General features: G+C 48.8%; 1 protein-coding gene across 5 annotated transcripts in view; it reads right to left on the bottom strand.

Annotated features, from left to right (window-relative positions):
- The window catches only part of MYO1C (myosin IC), a 662,069-nt gene that overhangs the window by 406,054 nt on the left and 241,980 nt on the right, over window positions 1-14,035 (bottom strand). The window contains exon 1 of one of the 5 annotated variants that reach the window (XM_069615426.1): window positions 10,400-11,007. The exons of the other annotated variants lie outside the window; for them this stretch is intronic. Coding sequence (XP_069471527.1) covers window positions 10,400-10,417 — 18 coding nt within the window. The 5' untranslated portion in view covers window positions 10,418-11,007. Of the gene's footprint in view, window positions 1-10,399; window positions 11,008-14,035 lie in introns of those variants that run through there. 5 annotated transcript variants of the gene reach the window in all.

Below are 14,035 nucleotides of genomic sequence, written 5' to 3'. Positions count from 1 at the left end.
CTGAACCCCATCATACCCTTGTTCCAACCCTTGCTCATCCAGTGCGCCAAGGCTCGACTAGCAACCACAACAAAAAAAACGAAGAAATGGAAAACAAATCTCAGGTGCACGGTCCTCGCTGCCTGAACTAGTACAGCTCATTGGGTTCATGCCCCTTCTGCGGCCGTCTATGTTCAACACATAGGCCACTGGCTTGAATCCCAGCTGGGAGACTCCGCCTTTTAGCCAACGAAGGGTTATAGGTTGAATGAAGGGATAGATTGCTATGCAATAGCAGCACAGTAGAAGCTACAACAAAAACAAGCTGTCAGCCACTGAACATCACCACAGCAGAAATCGTCTTCAATACGCGTGTTCATGAATTGTGCACACAGTGTGGGTGTGTACGCGCCGTGTGGGCAGTTAATACCAGCTGTGCTGCCACTGTCTGCCACGAGAAAGAGGATCTCGCACCACTTCGTGCGCCCAGATGGGCCGGGCTCCTGTCCTGCTCTGTGTGGCCGCTTCCTGCCGTTGACCCATAAAGTCTGTTCCATGAGTGCTCCTGCGTGATTCATTGCCCAAAGTACTCCCCTGCCGCTCCACTGAGCCAGCTACAAAGCACATATTTGCCAACTTGCATCATGTACTTTCCTCGAATTTGGCGACATCCACAGAGCTCTTGCAATGCACCGCTAGCCTTACATGGATCATGCAATGGCATGCCATTACTGATAAAGCCCACTCGTTCCCACAGTGTACCCTTTTCCTGACCTGCAGGATGCACCGATAGCATACTTAAAATGCACCCCCATCCTGACTGTCGTGGTGAAGTGATCTCAGAGTACTGAAAGATCCACAGTTCTCCCAGACTGCACTTGTTATTAGTCACTTGTATCGCACTTATTAGTGCCAGACTTTTTCAGCTTCTAAACGCTGGACCGGGGATTGAACCCATGTTGCACAGCATCGTCTTATTCCCAAGGAGAGTGTGTTACCCGAGCAATGGCCCCGGTCGAGTCCTGCTGTGAAGAATTTGCACCTTCCGTATGTCGGGTGTGCACTTGCCTGGGCTTTTTGATATATATATTTTTTAAATTGAATGAAGGGAGATCAACCTTGGAAAATGTGTGGGGCTAAACCCCACACATTTTCCTATGCTCACTGCACAACAAAAACATAGATCTGTGTACTCTGGTGGGACACAGCCCACAGGCGCAGTCCTGCCGGTCACATTTAATTGGAATGTGACAGCCTGGAGTACATGAAAAGCATCAGGAGGAGGAGGGCAACACCTTCCTCCTGCCATGGCCAGCCTAATTAAATATCAAAGGCTTCATGGATCCACCGTGCCCACTGTACTTCTGTGTGGTGGTACCGCATACTGATGAGTCAATTGAAGCAGGCCTGTGAAGAGGCCTGGTCACAGAACTAACAAAGGGCAGGAAACACCAATACCTTTTTGATATGCAATGTGTCAGCTTGAAACTAGCTCACACCACTCTGTATGAAGGGCAGTGAATGTCATGTCTGGGACAACTGTTTACAGTAGGCAACCCCTGCAAGGGGACTCCCTCTCAGAGGGAAGAAGTATGTGATTTGATTCTCACCACAAACTTCAAGGGAGACCTGTGCTTTGATCAGGAGACACAGAGAGCTCAATTAACCAGAGAGACACTTTGATCCACAACAGACAGGAAGATGGGTGGGACTTAGTACATGTTGTCACCCCTTACCTTTCCTGTCGCAAAGCAAGGAAGGCCAGGATTTCCAAAAGGGAAGCAAGATCCCTCCCCTAATCATCTCCCAGGGAACAGAGGGAGATACTGAGCTCAGAGGACCCATTCAGCAGCTCCAGAAACGTTACCCAGCCAGCACACAGCGTGCCCTACTAGGTTCTGCCAGCAAGCTTCTAGTTGGGAAGTGCCAGAGAGCCTCTGACCAAAGAACAAGGCCGTTGCCTGCAAACACTCTTCTCAGCTTTGGGCCGTCCGCCTTAAAGGGCGACACAAGCCCAGCTTAGAAGCTAGAAGGAGTGCCACAACAAGGATCAACCAGAGTTAATTTTTTAAAGGACATTTTCGAGGAAGTTGAGCCCTCGAATCACGACCGGCTGCACCACTGACTGCTCTCATGCTACAGTCACTAAAGCCGTCCGAGACGCCTCAACCAGCGTTCCAGGTCCGCCAACCAGAACAGCGATGATTCTTGACCCAGAGCCCCCTTGTTGGCTAACCTGCAGCGGTCCATCCAGCATCGCTTGCCGAACTGCCTGCCTCCTGATACCCACAGCTGTCTCCCGTCTTGAACTCTGTCACAGGAGCTGCAAAGCATCCTGGAACCGATTCGACATGGTCGAACATCAAGATCATCTCAAGCACCAGGTACATTGTGCTTTTGTCCTCCTAGTCCTTCTCAGAAGGCCTCTAGTGGCATTTACGACCCCTTGCTCCCTTGGTGCTGAAACCAAATAACCATGAACAGTTAAGACTGATTGCTTTACCGACCACCCTCCTGTCAGTATCCAGAGTGCATCCCTTTCCTTCGTGAAACTGTCTGTCCTCTGTGTGCCTCTACAGGGTGGGTTATATTTTGTAGTGTGATAGAACTGACTGTTGTAATAATAATAAAGTAGATATTTATATACAACCATGACTGGACAGTCTCTTTTATCATTGGGTAAGAACTGTATTTTTGCTCTGTTGCAACTAACCAACGATCCCCAACCTTACAGCACTTCATTCATTTGCCATTTTTAAAGTGTTTGACAGCTAGCCCCTCCAAGTCATTCCCGGGTCTGGGATTTATAGAAATAAGGAGGAAGTTGTGGGGTTAGGAGAGGGCCAGTAATAGCCTCTTATGGAGGGGGTGTTACAATGTTGTGGTGTAGGTGGTGTGCAAAGTAACCCTCTCAAAAAGACTTGATGCAAGAGAGGTCAGGAGTGATGTGTTCAGCTAAAAGACTCGAAATAAATGCCTGGCAGGTGTCTGTGGGGATCCAGAGGGGCTGGTAGTGTCCATACCCTTTAGGATGTCATCAGTGTGGAAAGAAGCAAAACTGGGGAACTAGCTTTTAGGCAGGGGGGTGGGAAGAAGGGAGGGAAAGCGGGAGGAAGGAGAGGAGATCAATGACTCAGCCGCAACTGTACACAGGTACATACAAATGGAAAAAGAAAAGCATGCACATGCCAGTTGTTAATAAAATACTGTTTAATGGTTGTAAATGAGTTTGGGTCGCTGCATTTGCTTTGTGGCTGGCTCTGTCATCACCAAGGGAGCGTTTGGAACTTTGAGGACAATTGAGAGAAGGGCAGATCACCCCTGCCTAAAGGTGGACTGGCCCCACGAACTGAAGAAATGGAAGTCGGAAGGGAAAAATGTTTAAGACTATTGAAGAAAATGCACTGCTGACAGGGACCTCCAGCAAAAACATCGCCAAACTACAGGTGGTCCAGAACAATGCCCTCAGGGCTGCCACTGGGATTTCTAGGAAGGATCATATCTCTGCAACAAGGAAGCAGGTGCACGGGCTGCCAGCTAAAGAAAGGATATTCTTCAAAACTCTCTCACTCGCGCATAAATGTCTCCATGATCTAGCACCTCCCTCCCTGGCCAACAGAATTCAGAAACTCTCCTCTCAAAGGCCTACCAAGGTGGCCTACGCCAACCTGATCTCCACTCCCAAAAGCAGGAGAGTGCGCGCAGGTGGCACTAGCTTCCCCTCCATGGCCGCCTCATTATGGAACTCCCTTCCCGCCAAACTTAGGATGATTGACTCCCATCTGGCATTCCGCAAAGCCATCAAAACTAGGTTATTTGTTTGATTTGTCAATCCTAAGCCCCATGTTATCACCTGTTCTCTATAACATGCCTGTAACTAAGACTGTATCACTGTAATAACAATTAAGCTTCCTTTCATTTACATGCAAGCGCTTCGATGCCTGTGGGCTGTAGTGCGCTCTACAAATACAAATAAATAAATATATAAATAAATAAAAAGAAGATGCTGAGACATTGCTGACTTTTCCTAGTGGAACTGGGGTCGTCAACAGCCACTTCAGGGTATGGAGACACACAATTGTGCCAGGTTGCACATGCCAGAAACGCCCCAGCAAGAGTTTCAGCACCAGGCTGCGTGTGTGGTATAGCCTGGGTGATGATGTAGCCTCTGGAGGCATCAGCCCTACTTTTGGGGCAAGTCGGGGGGAGCACAGAACAGAGGAGGGCACAGTGCATCCTGCCCTCAGAGAGCCATGGCCCGGGCAGGGTGGAGGAGCGGTGCTGCGACCAAAGGTCCAGGCGGACTCATCGGTGCAACTTGGGTGAAGAGTATCCGTGTGTTCAGATTGGCCTGGATAAAGGCAGTATCACGGGTGACACCAGCAGCAAGGCCTGGGAGAAGGTGGATGTGGCCTAAAGGGATCAGCCTACTCGGGGCTGGCTGAGGAGTATGAGAAGCTCGGGTGCAGGAGCTGCTCGGTGCTGGTCCACTGGAGAGCGACCCACGAGCTGGCATGAGGTACAGGAGTGCTACTGGAGCTGCATGAAAAAACAGGTGCCAGGACATTTGCAGAGAGGTGCAAGACGCCTCCTTTGGGCTCAGGTCGCTGCACACAAGAAGTCAGTGCACATGGACGCGTTGCACGGTCTGCAGCACAGCACAAGAGGCGGGGCTGCTCGCCGAGCGCCATGCAAGAGCACTGATCGAGAGTGAGTAGGCCCACCCCCAGGTATGACGCATTCACTCGGCAGTCGCAGCAAAACTTTCCTCAGTGAGGGGACAGAGAATGCTGGCAACATGTGGGGTGACCAAATGTCCCGATTTTGCCAGGACTGTCCCGGATACTGGAGCTCTGTCCCCCTTTGTCAAGATTATGTTTCCATTGGAAACTGCACTGGTCCCAGTTTTTGGTAGTAAGTCTTCATAGCTGGCAGGCACCGCTAGCACAGAAGAAATGCTGCATTTTACAATTTAAGATCGTGTAAGTTTGTGATACATTAATTATAATGTGTTTAAATGAACAGTAACACTTAAACCCCCATTCTCCTCCAACCATAACTGAAGTGTAGTGCCTTGACAGCCACTTTCCAGAGTTAGTCTTATTTGTATTTTAGTTGGCCTCTGCCTTTTTTTAACTTTTTAAATCTGGTCACCCTAGCAACATGAGTACTGTGCACCACTGCAGAGGACATTTTTAAAGGCAGCATAATATTAAGCCCGGGAGGCTTGGAACGCATAAACCCATTGGCAGCCACCAAACACAGAGTGTGTTTAGAGGAGTGGGACCAAGGCAGTTTCTAGCCAACTTGGTGCCCAAGGCGAAACACCAGAATGCTCCCCCACCCCCTGGCACATGTCACTCCCAAACTACACCTCTGTGTCGTGTGACAAAACCCCTCCTCAATATGAATTTAAGAAATGCTATACAAATGAAGCTGGTTTCATTACATTGTACTGTAAGTACTTAACAAAAGAATTCTAATGTGAAAACACAGCTGTTGCTGTCCAAGTAAATGTTTTTTCTGTCATCTGCTCTTGGGGAAGGCCTTGCCCGAATGCAGTTTCAAATTGTCCATACTGACACACTGTGGTGTGATCAGCCTACTGGGGCCTGGGGGCTCACTGACCACTGGTCCTGTGTTGCAGATGTTCTGTTCATACCACCTCACTTGTATTTCGCAAGGGGCAATACTAGACTAACCATATAAATTATTTTCTGATGGAAGGTTATCATTCCAAGGTGTACAGTCTGGTACACTCTTATTGTACTCTTTCAAAATACCTCTATGAGAGAGGGAAAGGGGACAGATAGCACCAGTGAGGGTTCCTGTATGCTTTGCATTAAATCACAGAGACTTTCAGGACTATAACAGTGATCAGAGATCTCTATAATGGATAAAGAAGTCTGTGATAAAAGGATTGTATGTGTGAATCTCTAAATTTAGAACAGATGCATGGCTTGGTGCTCACATTACTGTTCACAACACTCACCCCAACATTAAAATGTTTGTAAGCATAAACCATACATACTCATTTGGATAGCTTAAGTCTTTGAATGCGAGTATAAAATGGCTGCATCATTAGACACACAAATGGGGTACGAGGGCTCTTTTGCTTCTTGTTGCTGGATAATTTTAGATGAGGAAGGCCTGGGTCTCAGTGTCAGCATGCCCAACCCCGAATACAGAAACATCTTTTGGGAATTGTATCTATAGACAGGACAGGATACTGTAGAAGAGAGACCCAATATACAATGCACAGAAAGGCTACACAGAAAGGATTGTACCTCTTACAAACATTAGCCTGACCAGTAATAAGCTGATGAAGCGTTTAAAACAAAACTGGCTTCTTATGCATGGTAAAGGGTCCACAGTTCCTTAACCACTACCTCCTCACTATAATGCATTCCTCAGGGGCTATGTCGGCAAAAACGAGCAGCCCTATGCTTTATCTAACAGAGCTGGCATTAGCATCTCTTATTAGTGAAAGCAGCTAGTGAAAATCATGGTGTGGCAGTGTAGAAAGGGTGTTGTTTGGCCTAGTGGATGTACAATTTGAGGCAACTTCTTTGATTGCTATATGAGTTTAAGTGTGGGCACAGTATTGCATGCTCGTCAGTATGCTATTGTATGGACAATGACACATCAGACAAAAACAGGCATATGTGCTGTACATACTGGAGCGTCACATAGATGCCATTAACCAACAGGGTGGTGGCTTGTGCAGTGCACAAACATTGCTGCACAGTGCACACATATCAGTGCATTGATTTGCCATAGACTACTGTCTGCTTTCCTAATTAAGGTGTCAAGTGACATTGAGTTGCCATCTGGTATGCGCTCTAGGCAGTGGCTGGCTTGTTTAGAAAATTAAAAGACATTTGATGCTGAGAGGATGCATTTTGTCATGTCCCAAAGCAGCCACTAGAATACCTAGACAATGACATTTAACCTTCCCGGGGATGAGTCATATGTAATTAAAAAGTAATATACAAAAGAAAACGTTTTGGTGTGAGGAATTTTAAATAGGTTTGGTCAGCTAACTGATACTTGTGCAGGCCTTGTGAATAAAAATGCCCCATGTTCAGTTCTTAACATTGAAATGTTAAGCAGATACTGTGTAAAAACAATGGCTTGTTAAATAAGTCATCACTTATGAATTGGCCCACTTGAAAGGCTGTCAACACAAAGAATGAGGGGCACAGGGTGTGTGGCTCAAGAACATCTCACATGCTATGTTTGGAATATGCATTCCTTTGCTTGCATATTCCAAACGCATCGCAGTCATCCACAAGGCGGCAGAGATCAGCCAGCCAAACAACTCAGGAGCACTGACCGGCACTGCAGGCTGCTTGATCTTTTGTCCAGCAAGATCAGAGTCAGATTTCTGGCTGGACCCCTTACTGCGCACGCCCCCCACACCCCTCATGAGCTATTTTGCTCTGCGACCCTGGCCGTCACCCGTTCCGCACGGGCCAAGGAACAGGGCTGAGTGGGACAAGGGGTAACATTGGCCAACACAGTAAGCAACATCATTACTGTCTGGAATCCATTACATGTATATACACATTCTATGTACAACCACTGCTGTTTTTATGTTCAGTGCCACTTTTGTTTATATGTTTAAGTTATGCTGGGCTCATAGTTGATAAGGTAGTAAGACAAGGAAGGGGACAAGTGCCAAAGGAGGTGTATTGCTTTTTTAAATTAATTTATATACAAGGAGGAACAATGCTCGTTTGATAATAAAAGAACGTACAACAAATAAGAAATTAGATTTGACGGGAATCAGTGAGCTTCTTACAATGGGGTTAGCTTGAGGGACATTCTGACCAGGTTGTGGAGGGAAGTAAATGAAACTGTCACCGGGGACAATACATAAGTGAACATACATAGATTAAGGACAATTAACATTTGAAATTATTAAGTTCTTGTAGGCGGTACGGCCAGCTGTGCTCGGGATGTGACCATGATGGGTGAAGTGCTAAAGTGGAGGCAGAGGAAGTGGGGAACAGAGACAGGTTAGAGGCGAGGGAAAAATGCTAGCTAGCAGACAATTGAGAGGTAGGTTAAGAGGGTAACTCTGAGGCGAGGGGGTAGGCTTTTAGTTTGGTTTTGAACAAATCTGTGTGGACGGTTTCTCGGATGTCCGGGGAAGAGAATTCCATGCAAGTGGAGCAAAAATAGAGAAGGTGGGGAAGTGAGAGGCAGCATAGGGAGGGCGAGGAGACATGGGTAGTAGCAGAGGTTATGAGAAGGCTTGTGGCATTGGATAGAGGAGGATAGATACAGTGGTGCCTTACCATGGATAGATCTGTAAACCACAACAAGCTTTAAGGCACACTTGACAAATGGGGGATGTATAAGCTACCTCCTAGCTCAAAGGAGGCGGGCAAACCTAGAGGGCGTTATGTCGAATGAGAGGGGCCTGGTTCGAGCTGCTCACCTCAGGGAGTCCCCTTGGTAACGTCCCTAAAGATTGGGCAGGTATCCTTAGGAGGGTCCCACTTGGAGCTATGCAGAGGGGAACCTAAATCTGAATATGCGTATAGATCGAATGCTGACACAGGTCTATTTTATTGTTTTGAACATGGAGTCTCTCCCCAGCCTCAGCTGGCTTCTGCTTGCTCGTTAAAGTATGGAAAGAAATCCACACTTAGCCCATCTTCTGTCATGTTATCTTAAATGCAAGCTATGCCTGACCTTCAACTTCTCCACAGCTATTCTGTGAGGGGTGCCATTCAGCAGTACCTCCCGGACTTGGCGCTAGGTGCATATGCCCCAAAACCAGGAAAGAAAACGGCAGAACTACATAAATGTTCTCCAATATCACACTCCCAGTCCCACCTTCCTGGCCTAGCCATATACTTCCTTCCAGTAGTCACCAGATCGCACACAGGAGCTGTTCAGGTTTAATATTTCTGTGCTGGTTTTCCCATTTACTCTAAAACAGTTACACAAAAGATGTGTCTAATAACGCATCTTGAATCACGATTGCAGCTGTGGCTGACTGTACACTCTATTTATAGCTTCTGCCTCCAGGCCGTGCACAGCTCGTTGAAATAAATATTTGGTTTGAGGTGCCCATATATCATTTTATAATAAGACTGTTCCTATGGGGAGCAGCGGCTAGCTTTGCCCTCCCGCATCCCCTTCTCAGTCTGTAGACAAGAGAATGACGCCCCCGTGCCAAGCCGGCTTCGCGGTGACGTCGAACTGAGGAGACGCCCTATCGACATTGGTGGCGTTCCCGCAGCCGGACTGTGACGTCATCGCGGTCATCAGGACAGGCGAATGCTCCAGACGTCAGGACAATAACTGAACCTGTCATGGCTGCACCGCGGAGGTGCGTTCCATGGGCTGCTGGGGTTCAAGAAAGACGGCAAGCGCGACACGTGTACAAGCCACGAGGATTTCTTCTGGATGCCCACGTGCTATGTTAAGACGTGTCTGCGTGTGCGGCATGCGTGAAACATAAAGCAATAGTTTCTATGTCTAAATGAATGTGTACACACATCAGCACGTTACATATGCAGCCGGTAGGCCAGCGTCCGCCCAACTCACAAGCTGGGCCTCCGAAATGCAACCAAGTCCGCGGGCACTCCCATCCCATCTGCTACGCCCCCAGGCACCTGCAAAAAGGAGTTCCAACAAAGCCGCCTCCTTCCAAAAACTTTAAAGACCCAATTCACTATTAAGTTACGACATAAGGAGAGGCAACCCGATGCTACACACAAGTATCAGACTTCGCACGAAAGGTATACAAGTGGGTACGTGTACCTACCCGAGCACACACAATGCATGCACGCTCACCAAAACGCATACAGACAGGCTACCCTGCATGGTAGAGGTACAGCCATGCACACCAAGCTACACAGGCAGAGGATGGATGCGCAGCTAGGCAACTTGCATGCACACACTATGGCAATGCACACTCCCAAAATACAGGTAGTCCAGAAAGTACATACACTCATTTCCCACAAAATGCAGAGGCGTGCACGTGTCTGATCACATCCAAAAACAGACACAAGCCTACGGATGCGAACATGCACAGGCCAGCCTCCGGGTACCTGACCAGACAGGCCAAGGAACAAGCATACCGGTTCTCACAGGTAGGCCTTGTGGAGCCCTCCAATCCCGCCCACACCCTGCTTCTAGATGCAGACCCACGCACGCAGGGGTGGGACTGGGCACGAAAGAGGCCCTGGAAATAATGTTCCTAGTGGCCCCATTTTACACATTTTCAGCAAGGCCAACCCTTTTCTTATGGGAAAATGTGGAAATACCACACAAAAGTGAACCAGGGTGCAGAGGCCTATTGGGAACTCTCCAGAGTTCTCTATATAGGCCAGTCCACCCCTGCACGCGCACACAAAACATACAGCAGTCGGAGAGCAAGAACTGTGTGGGCATCTCTCACCGCGGCTCGATATTTCATGTCTGCTAATAGCGCGGGTCCAGTCGAAGGCAGAACCACGGCCGTGCCGGTGGTGGGGTCCGATTCAAGCTCCCGGAGTGAGGGGCGTCCCTCTGGGCCCCAGCGGGTGAAACAGGGGAGTTACCAGCAGGGCAAGGTTCCAGGGGGGAGTTCCGACACACCCAGCTGTGTCAAAAGTGACGGCCGATCCCAGCTGAGCGCGCGGGCGGGGACCAGCTCGGATGAAGCAGAAAGAAATGCACTCCCGCCTGGAGAGAGACAGTTCAAGTAGAGTTTGGATCCGATGGAATTCGGGGCTCTTCAAAGGCAGGTATCTGAGCAATCACTTTCTCTCCCCCAAGCGAGGGGAGTCCCAGAAGCACCGGAGGGAACCAGACGCTGCCCTCGCCGCCACATCTGGAAGGTGGCAGCGGTGGAAGGCGCCCACATCCCAGGTGTAACCCCAGGAGCCCCCGTCTCCTCCTGCCTGCTTCCTACAGTTTTTTGATCCTGGAAAAGCCAATGGCCGCTGTTCGATCCGGGAAAAGAGGCAGCGCTCTCTTTTCAGTCCGCACCCACTCCAGACAGAGCTGGAGTTGCTAGAGAAGCAGAGGAAAAATATTTGCTTTAAAAAAAATAAAAAAAAAATGGGAATGGAAGGGAGTGGAGAAGGGAGAGGCAGGAGCCCGGAGAAGCAGCCAGAGGAATGTGTCTTGCAGGCTGGGTCCTGAGGCCGCCAATGACAGGAGGCCGAGGGTGGAAACCGTGGGCTGGGCTCAGAACTGGGGAAGCGGGCAGACTGTACAGAGGAGCCGTGCTCGCAGAGTAGACTTCGCTGGTGCCCCGGACGCTTGCACAAGGCTCCGATGACGGGCAGTGACTGCCACGAGCTGGTTCTAGCAGCCCAAGTGCACACAGACCACTCCGTGTAAAAAGCCTCCCTGTAAAGAACTACCACGGGCTGCAGACCGGAATACAAACACTCACAGGAGGAGAGAGGGACTGACTGCAATGCTCCCAGGGACTGCTCACAGCCCTGAATCCGCCCCTGCTGACTCGAGTATACAGAGCAACGCCAAGAACACAGAGCCCCGGCCGGCTTTCATAGTATACTGGGTCACCACCTCGCCAGATGTTACATACCATTCGGGCTGTGCAGGCCAGGGTTATATCATGTACCTCGCAGGCGGAGTGAGTACCGTGCTAGTGTTTCTAGAGCATGTGCATACTGATGTGGTTGTACACAAATACAGTGCCTACCGGCCATTCCTCTAAAGAATCCAGGTGCCCATTGTTTCTTACAATCTTATAGTCAGGGGCGGACTGGGAGTCAAAACAAGCCCGGGAAATAATTTTCAAAGTGGCCCCATATTACACATTTTAAGCAAGCACAACCCTTTTCCTGTAAGAACATTTGGAAATCAAATAGATTGCCACACAAAAGAGGCCCAGGGTGCACAGGCCTGCCAGGAATTCCCTAAAAGGCCAGTCCACCCATGCTTACAGTAAACAAACCCCTATGGACTGCTTATATAGGTTGAGTCAAAACACAGCAGACCACACTTGTGACTTCATCGATTCTTGTGAAAATGTAATATTCAATCAGTAAAAATCTTTATCACCCTATACTTGAAACAGAGCAGTATTTCCACATATAACCAAGACAATAAACATGACATCAGTACATGTTAAAACACACCTGGTAAAAACCAATATTAAAGTGCAATGTGCCTAAATGCCCACGCCCAGTGCTACCAGTTGTATGAACCTCTAACTGTGCAATTATTGCAACTCTTCACAAGATCCTGGTACAGATCTAACCACCCTTACAATGCCCAACATGTTTCCTCTTAACTCAGACCCAATCTGTGGAACTTCTTCAGGTGCGTCCTATACACTTTGAATACATAGGGTGATCCGTGACCTTCCTGCCTTTATCCAGCCCATTGTTTCTATGCAACTCACAATCATGGGTCGAACTGTGACATAAAAGTAGTGAAACAATGTGCCCTGCAGGCCTGTGTCGCTTTCCAGTCACCCACATGTAGCCCGTGACCCCATGGGGCCTGGCTAGTAGTTACTACATGCATGTCAAGTGGCACAGCGGTCAAGTGGCACAGCGAGTAGAGCGCTCGCTTTGACATCCGTGCAGAGCCTGCTAACGCAGGTTCGAATCCCGGCAAGGCAAAACTCAGCCTTTCATCCTTCCGAGGTCGATAAATGAGCACCACACACCATGGAATAATAAGCATCGCTCAGATACCAGAGGGTTGGTAGCGCTATATAAGTGCCAAATTATTATTATTATTATGTCCCCTAAGGGTACACCTGGAAATAAAGACACAGATGCCAAGTTATTTTGTTAAAAGTGTAGTGTGTTTCCATTATTTATGCGTGTGCTGAGTGTATGTAATTTGGACTAAACCATCCAGGCCACCATGGGTATGGATGGAACGTTGAGAGAAGAACAATGGAATAGAACTCCCCTGCCCAGGAATGGGCTGGGGAGAAAAGTATTCAGTGTGGATTAAAAAAACAGAAACAGTGGAAAAAAGAAGACAGAAAAGAAAAAGGACTTACCTGGGGGGGAAAGAATGAGACATAGAAAAGAAAGGCTTACCTAGGGAGGAGGAGGCGCTGCCTTGAGCGCCCCCCATCAGGGTCGAACTACATTGGTAGCGCTGGGTGGCATGTGGTGGAGCACTACAGAGGGTGAGCCAGGGGCCGAATTGCTTATGCCAGGGGAAGTTCGGCCACCCCGGGGACGCGGCAGGGGTTGGCCTGCCCGAGTCCAGACCAGATAGGCCTAGGAATCATCAAGGGGTATCGGGTGGCGTGCGTGGGGCTGCCCTGGCTGAAGACGAACAGACCAGGCTACTGGGCTGTGTCCCCATTCAGCCGCCTCATGGCTAGTGAGGCAGGCCCGTTCCAAGAAGTTCTCCTGGGCTGCGCAGCCCGAGAGGTGAAGAGTGGCGAAGTGCGCACCACCCAGTAGGGTGGAGTGGTGACCGGGCTGGACACGCCGGCCAGCCAGTTGAAGAGGAGGAGGGGAGGAGGAAGTCCCTGGCTGCTCCCTTGGGCAGCCCGACTGTGGAAATCCCCCCCGGCTGCCCAGCAGAACACCCTTGGTGAAGATCAGAGGCCCGCCTCCTGCGTCGCAAGACGCATTGCAGAGGAGGCCGGCCAAGAACATATATGTATGTGTAGCTAAATGTGTATTTGTGTAGGTATATGTATATATTTATTAAATGTTAAGTAGGGAACAGTAGAATGGGGGTTATATAGAAAAGAAATGTTATGTAGGTTTAAAGATTAAGTAGTGGTAGGACAATAAGAATAGGTAATGATTTTAATAGACGGTAGAGGGAAGGTAACCTGTCATGGGGTAGCGGGATAGTGGAGTGGCTGGTCTGAGGTCGCATATTGATATTTTATTTTTATCGTGCTCCTACACAAGTGTTTCAGAGCGCGACAAGGCAAGGGAGGGGAACAAAACAACGATCTTACTAGGCCCAGTGACATTGAGAACGTGCTTGTGCATGGGAGAAGGGGGGGAAAAGTGCATAGAAGGGGGAGAAGTGGAAAGTGCGGAGCAAAGGAGAAACAGATAAACAATAATAAATAAATAATAAAGGCAAC

The sequence above is a fragment of the Ambystoma mexicanum genome, chromosome 9 (assembly GCF_040938575.1).
Source record: "Ambystoma mexicanum isolate Mex_15411 chromosome 9, UKY_AmexF1_1, whole genome shotgun sequence".
Taxonomy (NCBI): domain Eukaryota; kingdom Metazoa; phylum Chordata; class Amphibia; order Caudata; family Ambystomatidae; genus Ambystoma; species Ambystoma mexicanum.
This window is presented reverse-complemented; position numbering and strand designations above follow the sequence as displayed.